The sequence below is a fragment of the Wolffia australiana genome, chromosome 14 (assembly GCF_029677425.1).
Source record: "Wolffia australiana isolate 7733 chromosome 14, ASM2967742v1".
NCBI classification, from domain to species: Eukaryota; Viridiplantae; Streptophyta; class Magnoliopsida; order Alismatales; family Araceae; genus Wolffia; species Wolffia australiana.
This window is the reverse complement of record NC_135848.1, coordinates 13,805,834-13,821,518: the sequence shown is the minus strand read 5'-3', so window position 1 is coordinate 13,821,518 and position 15,685 is coordinate 13,805,834. Positions and strand designations below refer to the sequence as shown.

General features: G+C 44.3%; 2 protein-coding genes across 3 annotated transcripts; both read right to left on the bottom strand.

Moving 5' to 3' along the window:
- Positions 1 to 244: 244 nt before the first annotated feature.
- On the bottom strand, positions 245 to 943 carry LOC144712440 (uncharacterized). The gene has a single exon (XM_078586712.1). It carries the CDS (start codon positions 849 to 851, stop codon positions 336 to 338), a length of 516 nt encoding a protein of 171 aa, XP_078442838.1. The 5' UTR covers positions 852 to 943; the 3' UTR covers positions 245 to 335.
- A 2,783-nt stretch (positions 944 to 3,726) lies between these two features.
- On the bottom strand, positions 3,727 to 15,158 carry SUT2 (sucrose transporter 2). Of its 2 annotated transcripts, XM_078585927.1 has the most exons (14): positions 14,592 to 15,158; positions 14,393 to 14,458; positions 6,473 to 6,571; positions 6,329 to 6,393; positions 6,172 to 6,256; positions 6,055 to 6,088; positions 5,872 to 5,971; positions 5,657 to 5,732; positions 5,150 to 5,410; positions 4,939 to 5,082; positions 4,624 to 4,842; positions 4,484 to 4,547; positions 4,358 to 4,401; positions 3,727 to 3,991 (listed from the first exon to the last, which is right to left on the bottom strand). In XM_078585927.1, the coding sequence occupies exons 1-14, from the start codon at positions 14,889 to 14,891 to the stop codon at positions 3,821 to 3,823; spliced, it is 1,728 nt and encodes a 575-aa protein (XP_078442053.1). In that variant the 5' UTR covers positions 14,892 to 15,158; the 3' UTR covers positions 3,727 to 3,820. The 2 variants fall into 2 exon arrangements, with proteins under 2 accessions (XP_078442053.1, XP_078442054.1); XM_078585928.1 differs by lacking the exon at positions 14,592 to 15,158 and having other exon boundaries at positions 6,329 to 6,368; positions 14,393 to 14,443.
- Between the last annotated feature and the right edge of the window lie 527 nt (positions 15,159 to 15,685).

Below are 15,685 nucleotides of genomic sequence, written 5' to 3'. Positions count from 1 at the left end.
CCTGAAGCTGGAACAAAAACCATAGCAAAAGAGAAAATGACGAGATCGGCGACGATCATCGAAGACCATCGAGCAGCAACAACAAGAACATCATCAACGAATCATCATCATGATCATGGTAACCAGTATCGCATGACGGCCCTGAAGCTGGAACAAAAACCACAGCGAAAGAGAAATGACGAGATCGGCGACGATCATCAAAGACCATCGACCATAGAACGGGGCAACAACAAGAACATCATCATCAACGAATCATCATCATGATCATGATAACCATTATCACATGATGGCCCTGAAGCTGGAACAAAAACCACAGCGAGCAGGGTGTGGGGTGTTCATTGCGGGGGGGAGTTGGCGTAGTCGGAGGAGTAGAGACCGCCGATGTCGTCCCAGCAGGCGCCCCAGCAGCCGGAAGAAGCGGAGGAAGAAGAAGAGACTTCAAAGGGTAGCAGCGGCGGAGGCGGAGGCGGGGGGGGCGGCGGAAGAAGGTCCCAGGCGGGGCCCCAGTCGTCGGCGCCCATGAGAAAGAGAGGAAAGGAGAGCGCCCAGTCGTCGGCGGGGGCCTGCGGGCCGGGCGGCGGCGCGTGGGGGGGCTGCGCCGGGGCCGGTCGTGGGTTCGCCGCGCGCGGGCGGCGGCTCGCCTTGCGGCAGCCGCCGACGGGAACGTTCCTCAGCGCGCCGCCGGCAGTCCAGTGGCGCTTACACGACTTGCAGAAGTGGCGCGGCTGCGCGCGGCTGTAGTTGTTGAAGTAGCAGAACTTGGTGTTGGTCGAGTCGCAGCGCGGGCACTTAAGCTGCTCGGCCTTTGTTGGCGGCGCGTCCGCCGCGGGTGCGCTCGCGGTGAAGCCCATCGCCGATGCAGAGCATCAGAGAGGAGAGAGAAAGAAGAGAGAGATAGAGAGAGAGAGAGAGGAGAGGAGAGGGCGTGTGGGGTTGCGACCCGCCCCCCTTCTTATGAGGCGGCGATCCAGAGGGAATAGATTCCACGTCTCCTGACAGTGGAGAGAGAGATGGGGAATAGAATCGGGGCGCTGTTCATGGGCCCGGTTAGAGAGAGAGAAGGCCAAGGAGTAGAGGCTGGAATGAGAGGGAGAGAGAGATCATGATGATGATGGTGGTGAGGTGAAGAGGAAGTGATGGAGAGAGAGATGTGGTTGTGGGTTCTGGGTTGGAGATGGAGACAGGGATAGATGGATAGAGAGAGAGGAGACGATGAAGAAGAGAGGATGCTGGTGCTGATATGGAGATGGAGAGAGAGGAAAATGAAGATGATGATGATGGTTTTGGAATGGAGATGAAGAGATGGAGAGAGAGAAAGAGATGCATCTGTCCATCACGCTTGGCATAAAGAAGAGAGAAAGACTGATGTATTCTCCAAATAGATAGATAGAGAGAGAGAGAGAGACTGCTGTATTCTCCACTCTCCAGATAGATAGAGAGAGAGAGGCTGCTGTATTCTCCAGATAGAGAGAGCGAGACTGCTGTATTCTCCTGACAGATAGATAGATAGACAGACAGACAGACAGACAGACAGACAGACAGATAGATAGATAGATAGATAGATAGATAGATAGATAGATAGATAGATAGAGAGATAGAGAGATAGATAGATAGATAGAGAGATAGAGAGATAGAGAGATAGAGAGATAGAGAGATAGAGAGATAGAGAGATAGAGAGATAGAGAGATAGAGAGATAGAGACAAAGAGAGAGAAATGCGAGTTGTTTTGAAGAAAGAGAGATGGGGAGAGAGAGATGTAGATGGATAGAGCGAGCGAGAGAGAGAGAGAGAGAGAGAGAGATGTGGAATCCAAACGTGGACCTGTTTGTTGGTTGGCCAAGAGATCGATAGAGAGAGAGGTGTAGATGTAGATGCGGACAGCCGAGATGGCGATCGCAGGAGAGACAGATGGGGAATATAAACATGGGCCAAACTGTAGACATAGGGAGAGAAAGGGCGATAGTGTCATAGTGTTACATGAAGATGCGAAAATGAAGATAGAAGAGAACACAAGAATACCGACCTATCGATAGGCCTAGAGACATTGATGAATGAAGAGAGAAAGAGAGAGAGAGAGAGAGAGAGAGAGAGAGAGAGAGAGAGGGCTAGAGGGAGACTGCTGTTCTCCGTCTCCCGTCAGCAGATAGAAACATGGACCTATCGAGAAACCTAGAGAGGGAGAGAGAGATGGACCCACATGTCGGATAGGGATGGAGAGAGACTGATGTGGACAGGAGTCGTCTTCCTGCGGCAGAGAGAAAGAGAGAGAAAACAGAGACATGCACCCATTACAGGACATGGGGTTAGAGAGAGATATAGACAACGCTTAGAGAGAGAGAGAGAGAGCAGAGGCATGCACCCATTACAGGACATATGGACTAAGCTTAGAGAGAGAGAGAGCAGAAGCATGAAGCCATTACAGAACATGGGGTTAGAGAGAGATATGGACTTAGCTTAGAGAGAGAGAGAGAGCAGAGACAGGCACCCATTATAGGATATATGGACTAAGCTTAGTGAGAGAGAGAGAGCAGAAGCATGAACCCATTACAGGACATGGGGTTAGAAAGAGATATAGACTAATCTTAAATATATATATATCTATGTAGAGAGAGAGAGAGAGAGAGCGGAGGCATGCACCAATTACAGGAAATGGGGTCAGAGAGAGAGATTTGGAATAAGCGTAGAGAGAGATTGATGCTGACGGGTGGGGTAGAGAGAGAGATGGGAGTGTTTCCACCGCCCACATGGTAACTGCCACTGGGGTCACGTGCCTGGGGAGGGGGGCCGTCAAAGTCGATCCTTTGCGTGTGGAGTGAAAAAGAAGCCGGTCGGCTACCATCTTAGACCCGAAACTCCACGCACCGGGTACCGTCCGGATCTTCTAGATCCGCAACAGCGTCCAAGATTTTCGGATCTACGCCATATGACAATTTTGCCCTCTTACAAAAGCAGGCTTTGCTCAAAGAAGAAGGGATAACATGGGAAATTTCGGCGGGGGGAGACCGGTCAACGCGGGATTCGAGATTTTGTTGGACTTTGGAGAGGATTTGCATGGGAAAAGAATAGTAAGCGCACGGGTGGGGCGGTCTGCGTGGTGACGTCAGCATGACGTCGGGGGTTTTTTGTCTAGGACGAGGGTGAGTGCGCGACAGGCCAGCTGGGGCCCGCCGTCCACGTCGACAGAAGGTCGCTGTGGCTGGCGCTGACGTGGCCCCTAGCCAACTATCCAACTGCAACAGTGCGAAGTCGGTGGTGCTGACGTCATCTGGGGAAAATAACGGCGCCAGTCCTGGGTTCTACCGTGGGCCCCGCTTTGATGCGGCGGCGGTCCTTCGTTATCAAATAACTGTATTTCGCCAGGTAGATTTTTCTCTCTCTAGCGCCCCCCAGACCTCTCTCTCTCTCTAGATGTCCCTATCAGAACCGCCTCACAAGTGGGGGCGCCCCCAGTTTACCTTATTTTACTAAATTTAATGCCAAAAAATGTTGAACTCCTATGTTTGTTTTTCTTATTCTTTATTAAAAAACAAATAAAACCGCCCATTGGCTCGGCCGGAGGGCTCCTGTGGTGAGCAGGCGCCCCCACTTGGACTGGCCAGAGCACAGATTGAAAATTCGAACCGCACCGCACAACAACAGTCCAATGACCGTGATAGGACCATCCCGCCCCCAGAACTGCTGACAGTGACGTTGCTGGCCGGCCCAAGAGTCAGCCCATTGGGCCTGTGAAAATAATTTTTACAGTGAGATAAATTTTGCTGTGAGTTTTAACCAATATTGGAGAATAAATATGGTAGATTAGTGGGGAGTTGACCGTGGGTCAACCGAACCCGTGGAAGGATGACGCGTGGGAGCCGCCGGAGAGCTTCGGCAGCTTCAAGAAGGAGATTATGCCAGCGGCGAGGGCGAAGGCTGCCGCCAGGGCAAATGCGGGGATATTCCCTCCCCCAAATAGTGCATCCCACGGTCCCGCCCCAAGGGACACAATCATCTGCCACCATTCAAATGAATATGTACTTTAGCTCAAAAGTTAGGTTGTGTGAACCTAGATTAATAAGGTAATTAAGGGGTACCATAGAGAACTTAAAACCTCTGATGGTCAAACCAGATTTATGAAATTAAACGGTTTCCATCTACCACGATTCCAGTGAGCAAATAATTAAGTTATTCAGCTATGAAACGGGTCGGAATGAAATCAAAACTCATGGCGTGCCAATCTAATTTAATTATTATTCAACGAACAGCAATGCATGAAAACATAAAACTTGGCATGGATGAAATAAAATTAATTAATCCAGTTCATAAACAGGCATTCTTATAAACTTAAATTTTGTGACGGGTAGACTAGCTGACATGCCTGGGGAACGACGATGGCGAGATTCAGAACTCCAGTGGCCAGGCCTGAGGGTAAAAAATGGTCTCACACGTGTTAGTGAAAGGATTAGGGTTTGGGTTTGAAGGATGAATGTAGGAGGGGGAAGACCTTGCCCGCCACCACTGCCAGCAGTCAACTCCGCGGTCATAGAGTATGGAACACTGTAAGTGATCTGCAGGAGGGTACCATCAGCTACACGGGCAGTCAACGGAGGAGAATCAGAGTAGAAAAGGCGGCAGGTGCCTTACCGAGAGAGGAAACCCGAGAAGGGCAAACAGGACCAGGGCCGCTGCTTTGTAGGGCCCACTTCCTCCGGCTACGTGCTGGACCCCGTTTGATAGCAGAGATATGATGGTTGTTGCCGTCATGCAAATACAGACAACAAAGTTGCTCAGCGCCCAGACTAGGCCCGGGCCGAGCCGCCGACACATGGGTTCGATGACGAGGGAGCTGAGCATGAGGACCACCTGGTCATGTGCAAAAGCCGATGGTCCAGTAAGCATAATAATGTGGCCAGGGCAATGAGAATTCAATAAGTGGAGGGGTTTTGGCTATGCTCTCACAGAATTCAGAAGCAGGCCAAATGCTCCGGCCCTAACGCCCTGTTGATAAAGGTCAACATCCTTGACATCGCCTCTTGGATTTCCATGAAAAACTTCTCGTCCCATCCAGTCCGTGTCAAAGAGGAAAAAGGGGAACCATGAAAGCTGTAACATGCCCATTAGTTATTGGTCAACGAAGATTAAAAATGATTTCATTGAAAGACATGCATACCCAAGTGAGAGACATGGCTTGGAGGACCGAGATCATGCCATCTGGCAGATGACGCATGCTGGTCAGAAGGTTGACCAAGACTGATGATGGAGATGGGTCAAATTCAACATTAAGCTTTTGACTTCTTGCTTCAGAGCCATTGGCAGTTTGAGGGTCAACTTTCAGAAGAGGGTCAGAATCCGAAGAAGCATCCTGGGACTTGCGAAGTGGGACTTCTTTTGCAAAATAAAGGGTGACTCCAGTGCATAGAATGAGGAACGCCTGTCTCGAAGGAAAAAATCAAAGAGTACGTCAGTTAAAAAAACATCGTCATTCGTTTCTGGTACGTTATGAATGACATGACTAAGACAAGGCTGCAATGAGATGATGACAAGATGAGTACGACTTTGTCATCAGATAATTTGTAATCCACTCGCCATCATCATCATCATCGTCATCATCATATTGGACATTAAACCCTACTGGTAACAAAAGAGAAATAAAACAACAGCACAATCTTGCACATACCACGGCAACCAAAAAGGCTGCTTTAAGGTTCCCGCAGGCTTCACAGCATGCTTTTGTTCTAAGGAAAGGAAACCACCTTTCAAGAAAAAAGCAAAAAAATCTATCAACATTTCGGATTGCAGAAGTCTTCAGATATATATAATAATGAAATCAACGAATATCTAAACAAGACTCAATGATAACTATTTAGTCATTAAACATGCATAACTTGGTACCTCTGCCACTGCCCGCTGGAACCAGCAGAAAACCCTAGAATATTTCCAACGGCCATCCATGAGCAGAATATAGCATTCGCAATGTTTTGTTGATTGGGCCCTGGCAAGAAGGAAGAACATCAATTATGAAGCACAGTTCTAATCTGCTCACTAACAAAGACAGATTCTGTAATGAAATTTTACCTGACAGATCTGCCAGAAGGGCACGAGCTGGGCCCTGAGGCAGACAATTGGAGGATTACAATTAACTCCTGGAGGATGAAATAAAATTATGCAGATAAATAATATATTAAAGCATACCTGAACTGTATTGTTAGCAAGATCTAGCATCCAAAATCCTAGGATAAATACAGCAGCTGCACGCCACCGAGGGCCTTTGTAATCTCTTAGCTCAAAACGAGGTTCAGCGTGAGAAGATGATCAGAGAGATGAAATTTAAGCAAAGGACGACGGCTACCTGCAGTGTTCCTTGGTATCCCCCAAGATATATCCTAGGTCTGCAGAAAAGCCAATTATAGTCACCTAGAATAAGAGACTGCAAAGAATCAAAAGAAGAGAACTCCAGCAGAGGCGAAGAAGAAGTCAATTTGTTGTTACTCACAGCACAACATATGAGAAGAGAACCAACGAAGATGAAGGGTCTCCTCCTTCCATACTTTGAATGGCAATTGTCACTCCATATTCCAACACACGGTTGAACCTGGAGAGGAAAGATGTAAGCCAAATTAAAATGTCTCCGAGTACTGTACTATTAATGGGATGATTTGAAAGGTAGAAAGTATGCAGGTCGTACGTATATAGGAAACAACGTTTCATCATCTGAATGAAATTGTTTATCTACATCATTGCATCTTAATGAAAATATGAGCGGATTCGAACCAACAAGGTAATGTAGATGTGCAATTCATCACTCAAATGTAAAATCAGACCGCCAATATACGATTAAAAATTTGTTTAAACTTTAAAAGTGAAGTAACCAAAAATATGGTCTGATTTTAGAACATTTCGTAGAAGGCCACTCAAAGTTGGATACGAAACAAAAGAGAGAGAGAGAGAGTGAGAGGAACAGAGTGAGAAAGAGAGAGGGAGAGAGGGAAAGGAACAGAGTGAGAAAGAGAGAGGGAGAGAGGGAAAGGAGCAGAGTGAGAAAGAGAGAGGGAGAGAGGGAAAGGAACAGAGTGAGAAAGAGAGAGGGAGAGAGAGGGAAAATGAGTGAGAGAGAGAGAGAGACGAGAGAAGGAAAGAATAGAAGATAGAGCAGCGTGGAGGGAGTCCCACCACCCTGGAGTTGGTCAAAGGTTGAACAATCTAAATTTAGATGCCATTACTTCAGGGGGATTCCTTACCCTTATATAGGAGAGAGAACCCTTAATAAAAATTAATTACATGTGAATATACAAGCCCTTATCCTAATGACATTGGCAATGAACAAAATCAATTTTGTCCTGACCAAGCTCATTCCCTTTGAAAAGGAGTTAGGGAATGTAACGCGATCCCAAATCCTATGTCTTTATATCCTACAACGTTTATCTCACCACTTAATGAATTCACTACCTAACTAAGATTGGACGAGTAGTGAAAAGCTTCAAAGAAACAAACGGAACTTCCAGTTATTTGAGTGGCTCCCTATAAATAAGATAACACATGTTGAAAATAAAAAAAGAATAAAATGTCTTTAGATTAGAGAAGCAACTGATTACTTTTAATGAATCTCAGCCAATTTTATATGGTTTCCCCTTATCTGCTATCCAACTCTCACACCAACGTTCCAAAGATAAGAAAAAAACTAAGTCTTTTTTGGACGTCAGAATATAAACACATTTGATGAGAGTCGAGGTTTTTGCGTCTAATGGGAGGAAACGTGATGCCTAATGCACAAAACTATCAAAACCATGTAATTTTAATTATGCCAAACTTGATCCTCTATCAGCACCGGCCTTCTCTTCCTCCCGTAACTCTCTGCTCATGTTGATCTGGCGGCTAGGGTTTGGACCAAACAGCAAAACACAATCAATAGTTGAACAAGATAGATTAGCTTAAATCAATAAATAGTAGGAGAGGTGGGCCCCTTATAAACTTAAGTGACTTATTTCCCAGGTGGGAATAAGTTATTTAAATGAGACAGAGCGGGCCATGTACTCCATGGATCCACATAGAGAGAAATGACAACAGTGGGCCACTTATAATCAGCGGCCCATCAGTACAAGAATAGACATATAACTAAGGCATAAATAGAAGCCTGTCTTAACCCCCCCCCCCTCACAAGTTGGGTGTGAATATTGATCATGACCAACTTGGAGACAAGTCTCTGTCAGGGGACCCTTCGTGAAGATGTCAGCAGCTTGCTTGAATGACCACACAAATTAGAGTGTGACATTTACAGTTATATTTTTTTCTTTAATAAAAAGGAGATCAATTTAAATGTGCTTGCTCCTGCCCTGTTGAACTGGTTTTGGGAGGCGGCGATGGCTGATCAATTATCACATCAAACTTTAATATCACCTTGAGAGAATAACCTAAATTTTTCCAGGATGCCATTGATCCATAGTGGCTTACGTACACCATGTGCTAAGGCTCTGAATTCTGCCTCTGCACTGGAAAGAGCTATCAATTTCTATTTCTTATGTCTCCATGTTACCAAACGGTTTCCAATGAAGGCACAATAGCCAGGTGGACCTTTTTCAGAAAAGTCTGCATCAGAGTTAATTTTTGCAGACACATCCCCATCTCTGGTGAATAAGATACCCCGTCCCACTGTATTTTTAAGATAATACAATACTCTGCGCTCCGCCTGAAGATTAACCTCACATGGGTTATTCATAAAATGGCTCAAAGTACTGATATCATATGAAATATCAGTCGTGCATGATTCAGGTAAACGAGTTTAAGTTTACCAATCAACCTTTCAAATAAATATTTAGTTACAGGAAGGCTGCCGTTCTCCTTACAGGAAGGGTGACATTAATGTCAACTGGGTTCCCAGTGGTCTACAATCAAATATACCTATTTCATGGAGCAGATCCTGAATGTATTTGTGCTGTGAAATGAAGATACCTCTTTTTGAGTATGCAACCTCAATACCCAGGAAATATGTGAGGGCGCAAAGTGCTTCAATATCAAACATCTCAGAGAGATTCAATATCCATCCACATGGACACTATGGATTGCCATGGAGCCAGAGGAACTATGCTTAATAAAGAGTGTATGATCAACAGTGCCCTGATGATATTCCAAACTTCTCATAGCTGAGGATAATTTTCCAAACCAGGCCCTTGGTGACTGTTTCAGTCCTTAAAGTGCCTCTCACAGTTTACACACAGCTCATGGCCTATCAGCTAATTGATAGCCAGGGGGAGTGGTCATATACACTTCCTCCTCTGAATCATGAATTTTCTGCCAGAGCAATCAAAATTCTGACAGTGTTGAACCTGGCTACTGGTACCAAAGCTTCAAAGTCATCAATGCCATACAATTAGGTATAGCCCTTGGAAATCAGTCTTGCTGTGTGTCTTCCCAGACTCCCATCAACCTTATATTTTGGTGCACATGCCCATTTACATCTAACAACCCTTCTTCTAAGGGATAATAAAACCAGGTTCGAAGAATAATTCTTCCTTATTGCCTCCATTTACTCATCAATGGTATCATTTGACTCTCTCATTTCCAGGGTTTCCTCAACATTCGTGGGAACATTAGTCTCTTTTAGGGCACACAATAAGGCCAGGTATTGTGCAAAAATATGTTTATTATTTTCCCCCTCTCTCTGCAAAATCGGTTCTTCCACTCTCTCTTGTACCTGTAGAGTATGCTCTGTGACCAGACGCAACTGTTCATCTAGCTCATCACATCTTGGCCATCAGACTCTGGTTGACCTGCTAGAGAAATGGGCTCACCCATACTTTGACCCCCTTTCCGCAGACATAGGAACTCAAACTCCTGCTGCAATACTTGAGAAACTATGCTTGTGTCTTCCTTCCCATGGGTAAAGAGCATCTGCTTCACTCTGAATATACATCTTTTGTGAGCAAAAATTTTCTGGACTCTGGCTGATAGTGCCTGTGACCCGTCTGGGTATCATAGAACCCATTGAACACACATCTGATTGTCCTCAGATCAAACTTTCTAATACATTATTGGAATGTGGCAGCCAATAATGACAACTGTATTTGGACTTCTACAAAGATTCTTCATATTTCAATGAAGCAGAGGTTCAGTGACAATCCAACAAGCGATATAGAAAGAGTGAGAGAAGAGAGGAAGAGGGAGAGTTTCCGTTGATGTCTGTCGAGCACGTTGTCCACAGTCCAATTGGAGACTCCAATGGGTGAGAAAGAGGAGGCGATTAAAAACGAGAGGTAGAAAGTATGAGAAGCAGAAATGATGGCGATTAAAGAGAGGAAGAGGCTCACGAGTTACTCTTGTCTTTCCAGAAGTCTTGCTTCCCTTAAATAATATGGGTTGAGTGTCGCTGGCCTAGGCCTATGATGCAGCCCAAACACAATCCACAAGAATCAAACAATTAATCACATGCAACTGTACAGTCAATTCATGATCGTCTTGCCACAACATCCAAACCTCCTTCAAGATGCAAGGAAGAAGCCCGCTGATGAACTTGATCGCCGACCGGTACAGTCTCCTCAATCGAGTGAGCGAGATGCAGCCTCTCGCCACAACTACACTAACTCCCTTACTGACAACCTCAATCATCAGGCATAGCCCTCACCGTAAGCTTACTCTGCCTCCCTCTTTCCTCTTCCAGTAACCTCTAAGAAGATGATCCCCATAATCCCCATCGTCCCACCCTATTGTATGTTACAAGCATTGGAGTCGGCACGACTCCTTGTCTTCCTTTTTACATATGTTTTCCATGGGATCTTAACAGCCTCCTTGGCCAGATAGAAGGGTCAAGATACAGTACCGGCTGCCATTTGGCATAATAATGGCCCGTTATCATATTACTTTCCTGCCTCCATGTAGACATAAGCAACACATCTGAATACCCTGGACATCAGTACGGCCCTCAATCTCACCAGAGGATATCTAGAAGACATCAGGTCAATCGAGCTCTTGTACCCCATTACCTTTGCTGAAGTTCTCTTGATGTGTTGGGTTGCAGAACGACACCACTTGGGCATATTTGCCTGAAAGAATAGGGACCTGACTTCTGCAAGTATATATCCAATCCTCGGTAAATCAGCTCACAAAATTGCCCAATCACAGATGATAATTCTGCCTTGGACTTCAGGAAGTACAAGCATCCACAAAAATCATAAACCATTTATGCCCCGAAAGGCTGGTCACTGACCATGGGCTCCACAAATCCCCATAAGTGGAATTAAATTTCAATCATTAAAACTTTTAAAAGATGCCACCCGGCAAGCATCACAACAAAGGTATCAAAACCAACTCCAAAAACAGAAGGAAAACACAGTTTGAGTAACTCAAGAGAGGGATGGCCCATTCTCTTTGCAGCAGCATAACCTGATCCACGATCAGCGGAGGCTTCATGGATGTGAGACTAGTGGTAGGGAGTCTTCGAGGAAAAGCAAGACATTCTCTCTTCGACACAATGAAGTCCTCTTCATCCACTGTCTTCAACTAATTTCTGCAATGAAATCCCTCTTGCCCTGAGGCCAGGTACAAGCAATAGCCACTTGACTGACCCAATACTGAGTTCAATATTCCCACTTCCTGAACAGTCAGAACTCCACCACCAACTGTGATTACCTTGTGTGGTTCAGTGACTGGTAAAGGGTCATATGGTCATATGACCCTTTAAAAGGTCATATGGTCAGTCGCCCCAGTGTCCAGGATCCAGGTGTTTACTCTAGGGACTTAAAAAGTTGTTACTCCAACCAAGACCAAGATTTTACCTGACTAAGCCAGGACATGGAGCCCAATAACCCTCTATAATTTTTTACCTCTTCCCATATTGTCTGAACATTCTCTGCAGGGTCTTCACCTGTTACACTCCCCTGGTTTTTCCCTGAGGCGGTTTCCCCAGTTTCTTGAGTTTCCAAGGTTGCTACATATACTTTCCAGTATTGCTGCAGTGGCTGCTGATTTTTTATTACTAGTTTTCAGCAATTATCGTTAGGATGATTTTGTTTCTTGCAATAGACACAGAAGAGTGTGCCCCTCAATTTAACTCTGTGTGACTGTTTTTGGTTTGATTTCCTACCCTGCTGAAGTTTTCTAATCGAGTCTGCCTGGACTGTCCTAGTATCACTTTTCTTAATGGTTTTAAAAAAAAAAAAATCACTTTTCTTAATGGAGAATGCTCCAGATGGTTCCCCTGCTCCTGCTGCACTTGGAGTTAGCTTGTCTCTTCTCCTCGTCCTGCGGCGCCATCCAGGTCTGAAGGGCTTCGAACATTTTTTGTATTCTGGATTGAGGCCCATGAGAAGGGTAGCGTGTCACTGCTTCAGAATATATATTCTCGCATTATATTGGGGATTCTGAACTGGCCAGTAATTATCAATCTCTCTCCAAACTCCCTTCGGCTAGCGAGCAAAAATCATGGCAGCCGCATCCTCTTGCTTTATGTGAACAATTTGTATGTTTATTTCATTTTTTCTCCAATCCATTCGTTGCTTGGAGCAGCTATTGATAATCTAATTCCAAATCTGCTTGACTGATTATGCATAGAGTTGGTTGTCCAACATATCTGGGGCTATATTCCCAGAAGCCATTGGTGGATCAGAGACTCCTCTAACTTCCAAATTTTCTACCATGGATCCCCTGGCTTCCAAGGGTCTTTCACAAGGTGATATCCAAGATACATGCTTTCCAAGGATCGGTCCACCAACTTGCAACACTTTTATGCATTGAGTCCAATGAACTTAATCTTGATAGCAGGGAGCACAATAGTGGCCCTGTCGTGATCTGTAATGCCCATAGTTGCAGAGGTCTTTCTCTGATCATCTATTTCAGATTTTGGGCTACCTTTTCACACAAAAGAGTCCTCTAGCAAGTAAGATTATGGGGCAGGAGGCGATGTCATTTCTGGAGAGAGGGCAGGCGCTACATACTCACCAGGATAGCTTTGATACAATGTCAAACTTGATCTTCAATCAGCATTGGCCTTCTCTTTCTCCACAACTCTCTGCTACTGTTGCTCTGGCGGGTAATGTTTGGACCAAACAGCAAAAGACATTTTCACTGAACAGGATAGTTTCGCTTAAAAGCCATACATAGTGAGAGAGGTGGGCTCCAGATAACACAGGTGACTTATTTCCAATGTGGGAAATAAATTTCTTAAATAAGGCAGAGTGACCCAAATACAGAGAAAAGACAATGATGGACAGCTAATAATCCATGGCCCACTGGTACAAGAATAGAGACTAAAATAAGACATAACTAGAAGCCTGTAAAACAAATTATTATTCCTACATAAAGGGTCAGCACAACATTCAGTCATAAAACCAAGGTTCCTTTGATCTCCACCCCTCGATTCTTGCTAATAACATTAATATTTCCTCAAGGGTAATCAGACGTAAACCTAATCCATCAGTCAATTTAATATTTTTTCTCTTTCATATTCCCTAAATCTTCTGTGTAGTTGGTTTTGTCCCTCTATTCAGTGGGATTCCATCATGAGCCTATTTTTTATGAAGATCTTCTGTCGGTATTTTGTGGTCCATTCACGCCAACAATTTTGGGATTTTGATAAGGTCTCACAAAAAAATATGTAATAGTTCTTGCCAGCCATGAATAGGTAAGCAGTCTTCAAATACAACAGATAAGACATTGAATTAAATGAATAGCACATGAAATATTATTTTCAAAAAGTACAAAGATTAGAGAAAGTGAATAAAATCCTAGCTATTCCTAACATATAATTCCACGCACATGGGGAAACTTTTTTTCAAATATGAGTTGCATCTTTTTTCAAAAAAAATAGAAGAAGGTTCAACCGGTGCAAAAGATTACCGCGACAATAAGTTACCTTGATACATATCATCAGAGAAAATAACAATACCCAGTCATACTTTAATATAATTATCTAATTAGCTTGCCAAATGAAACGCCCGAATCAATAGCAGTTAAAATGAGACGCTAATTAAAAAACGTTCAGAGTCATCAACAACTGCTTCTAAATAACTAGCGGTCATTTTTCCTGCCTTTTTCCAAAGGAGGCTCATATCCAAATTCTAAAAATGAGGCAACTGAAAATAATAAAAAGGAACCGTGCAGATCGTTCGCGCATACTTTTCACTAGGTTTTATTTTAGAAACTGGTGGAAATTTTCACGAGTAAAAATACCCTTGTCCATCCACCTAAGCCTCGCTGGGTAGTTATCCTACAGCGTTGGAAAAACAGAATAAAAATCCCCTCAAATTCTGACGAAAATGAACGCAGTGGGAGGCTTAAAAAGATTTGTTTCAAAGGAGAAAATCAATATATTGTCCGTCTCTAGCTATGCGAGGACATTGACACACATTCCGGACAAATTTAAGACTTCATAAGTTGTGGCCGATTCTCAAATAATCTCAAATAGCTAAGAAGGGTAAGAACTCACAACAAGGCCAGTGATAGGTCCACAGAGCCAAATGAATGAAGAGAATGCGTGTTGAATACCGAGAGTCTGCATCCAAGAGAGAAGACATAATATAATTATAATTTTTTAAAAATTAAGGAATCGCGTTGGACGCATAATGACAAATTATGAGCAGCATTCATGAAGCGAGAATCTTCGAGCATCTGGAGGATCATCCTACTTGGATATACGGAGTAAGCAGCGAGAGTTGCAAAGCCCAACCAAACTGTACTCCCGCGGCCACCATACAGGCAAGAATGAGCGTCTTCAAGCTGCTGAATTTCGCCTCAGGTAACGCGGCGGGAGGTGGAGAGGAGGAGTGAGGGGAAGACGAAGAAGGCAACGACACCGGCAGATCATTCGATTTCCTATCTGAATCAACACTAATTTCGTCGCTTAAATTCAGATCCTGAACACTAACCAACTCCAATTCGGCCTCCTTCAGGTGCCTGTAAGGCACGCGGTTCGAAAACCTGTCCATTGGAATCAAAAAACGGCCGCGCGATCAAGAACACAGTCTGAGAAGGATTGGCGGTTGGCAGATCTTCCCGGCGCCGCGTGAATCGTAGATCGAAGATGGACGCGGCCTTCGGAATCGAAACAACTGAGTTGATTGGATCTACTGCGAGCTGATCGCGAGGGCATCTCCTTCGCGATCAAGATCGAGATCCACCGCGAGGAGCGGAAGCCTTTCCCATGCTGATGGCGGTGTGGAGTTCATGAAACGAAGTCTTTCAACAAATCGTGCCGTGTGGGTCGTATTTATACGGTTTCCAGCTCCCGTCGGTGCGGTTCGAATTTTCGAAGTGAACTTCGCGCGGAGACTCTCGGGCGGAGCGTTTGTGCGATTCAGGGGGCGATTCTTTATTGTTTCTCTCTCTACCCCCTCATTTCCTTATCTGTCTCTTTGCTCGTCTATCTTAATTTTCTCTCTGATTGGTTTCTCTGAGGCGGTTATAAGTGTGGCATGGTCTTGGTTTGCTCAAAGATTGTTTTGGTTTGGTAAAATTTATAAGTTAGGTCACAAGTATCAGAGAAAATCAATTTCAAAGTTTGAAAAAATTAGTGAAATTTTTTGCCAAAATAAATTGAAAGAGCTAAATAATCAACATAAGTAGGCAAGTATACCATTTTGTTGCAGGCTTACAACAAAATGAAAGACAAAACCTGTATTTTTTTGCTTTTATAATTCATATTCTTATTATTAGTTTCATTTGTATTTGTATTATTTTTGTATATGTATTCATATTTGTATTACTTTTTGCATTATCCAGA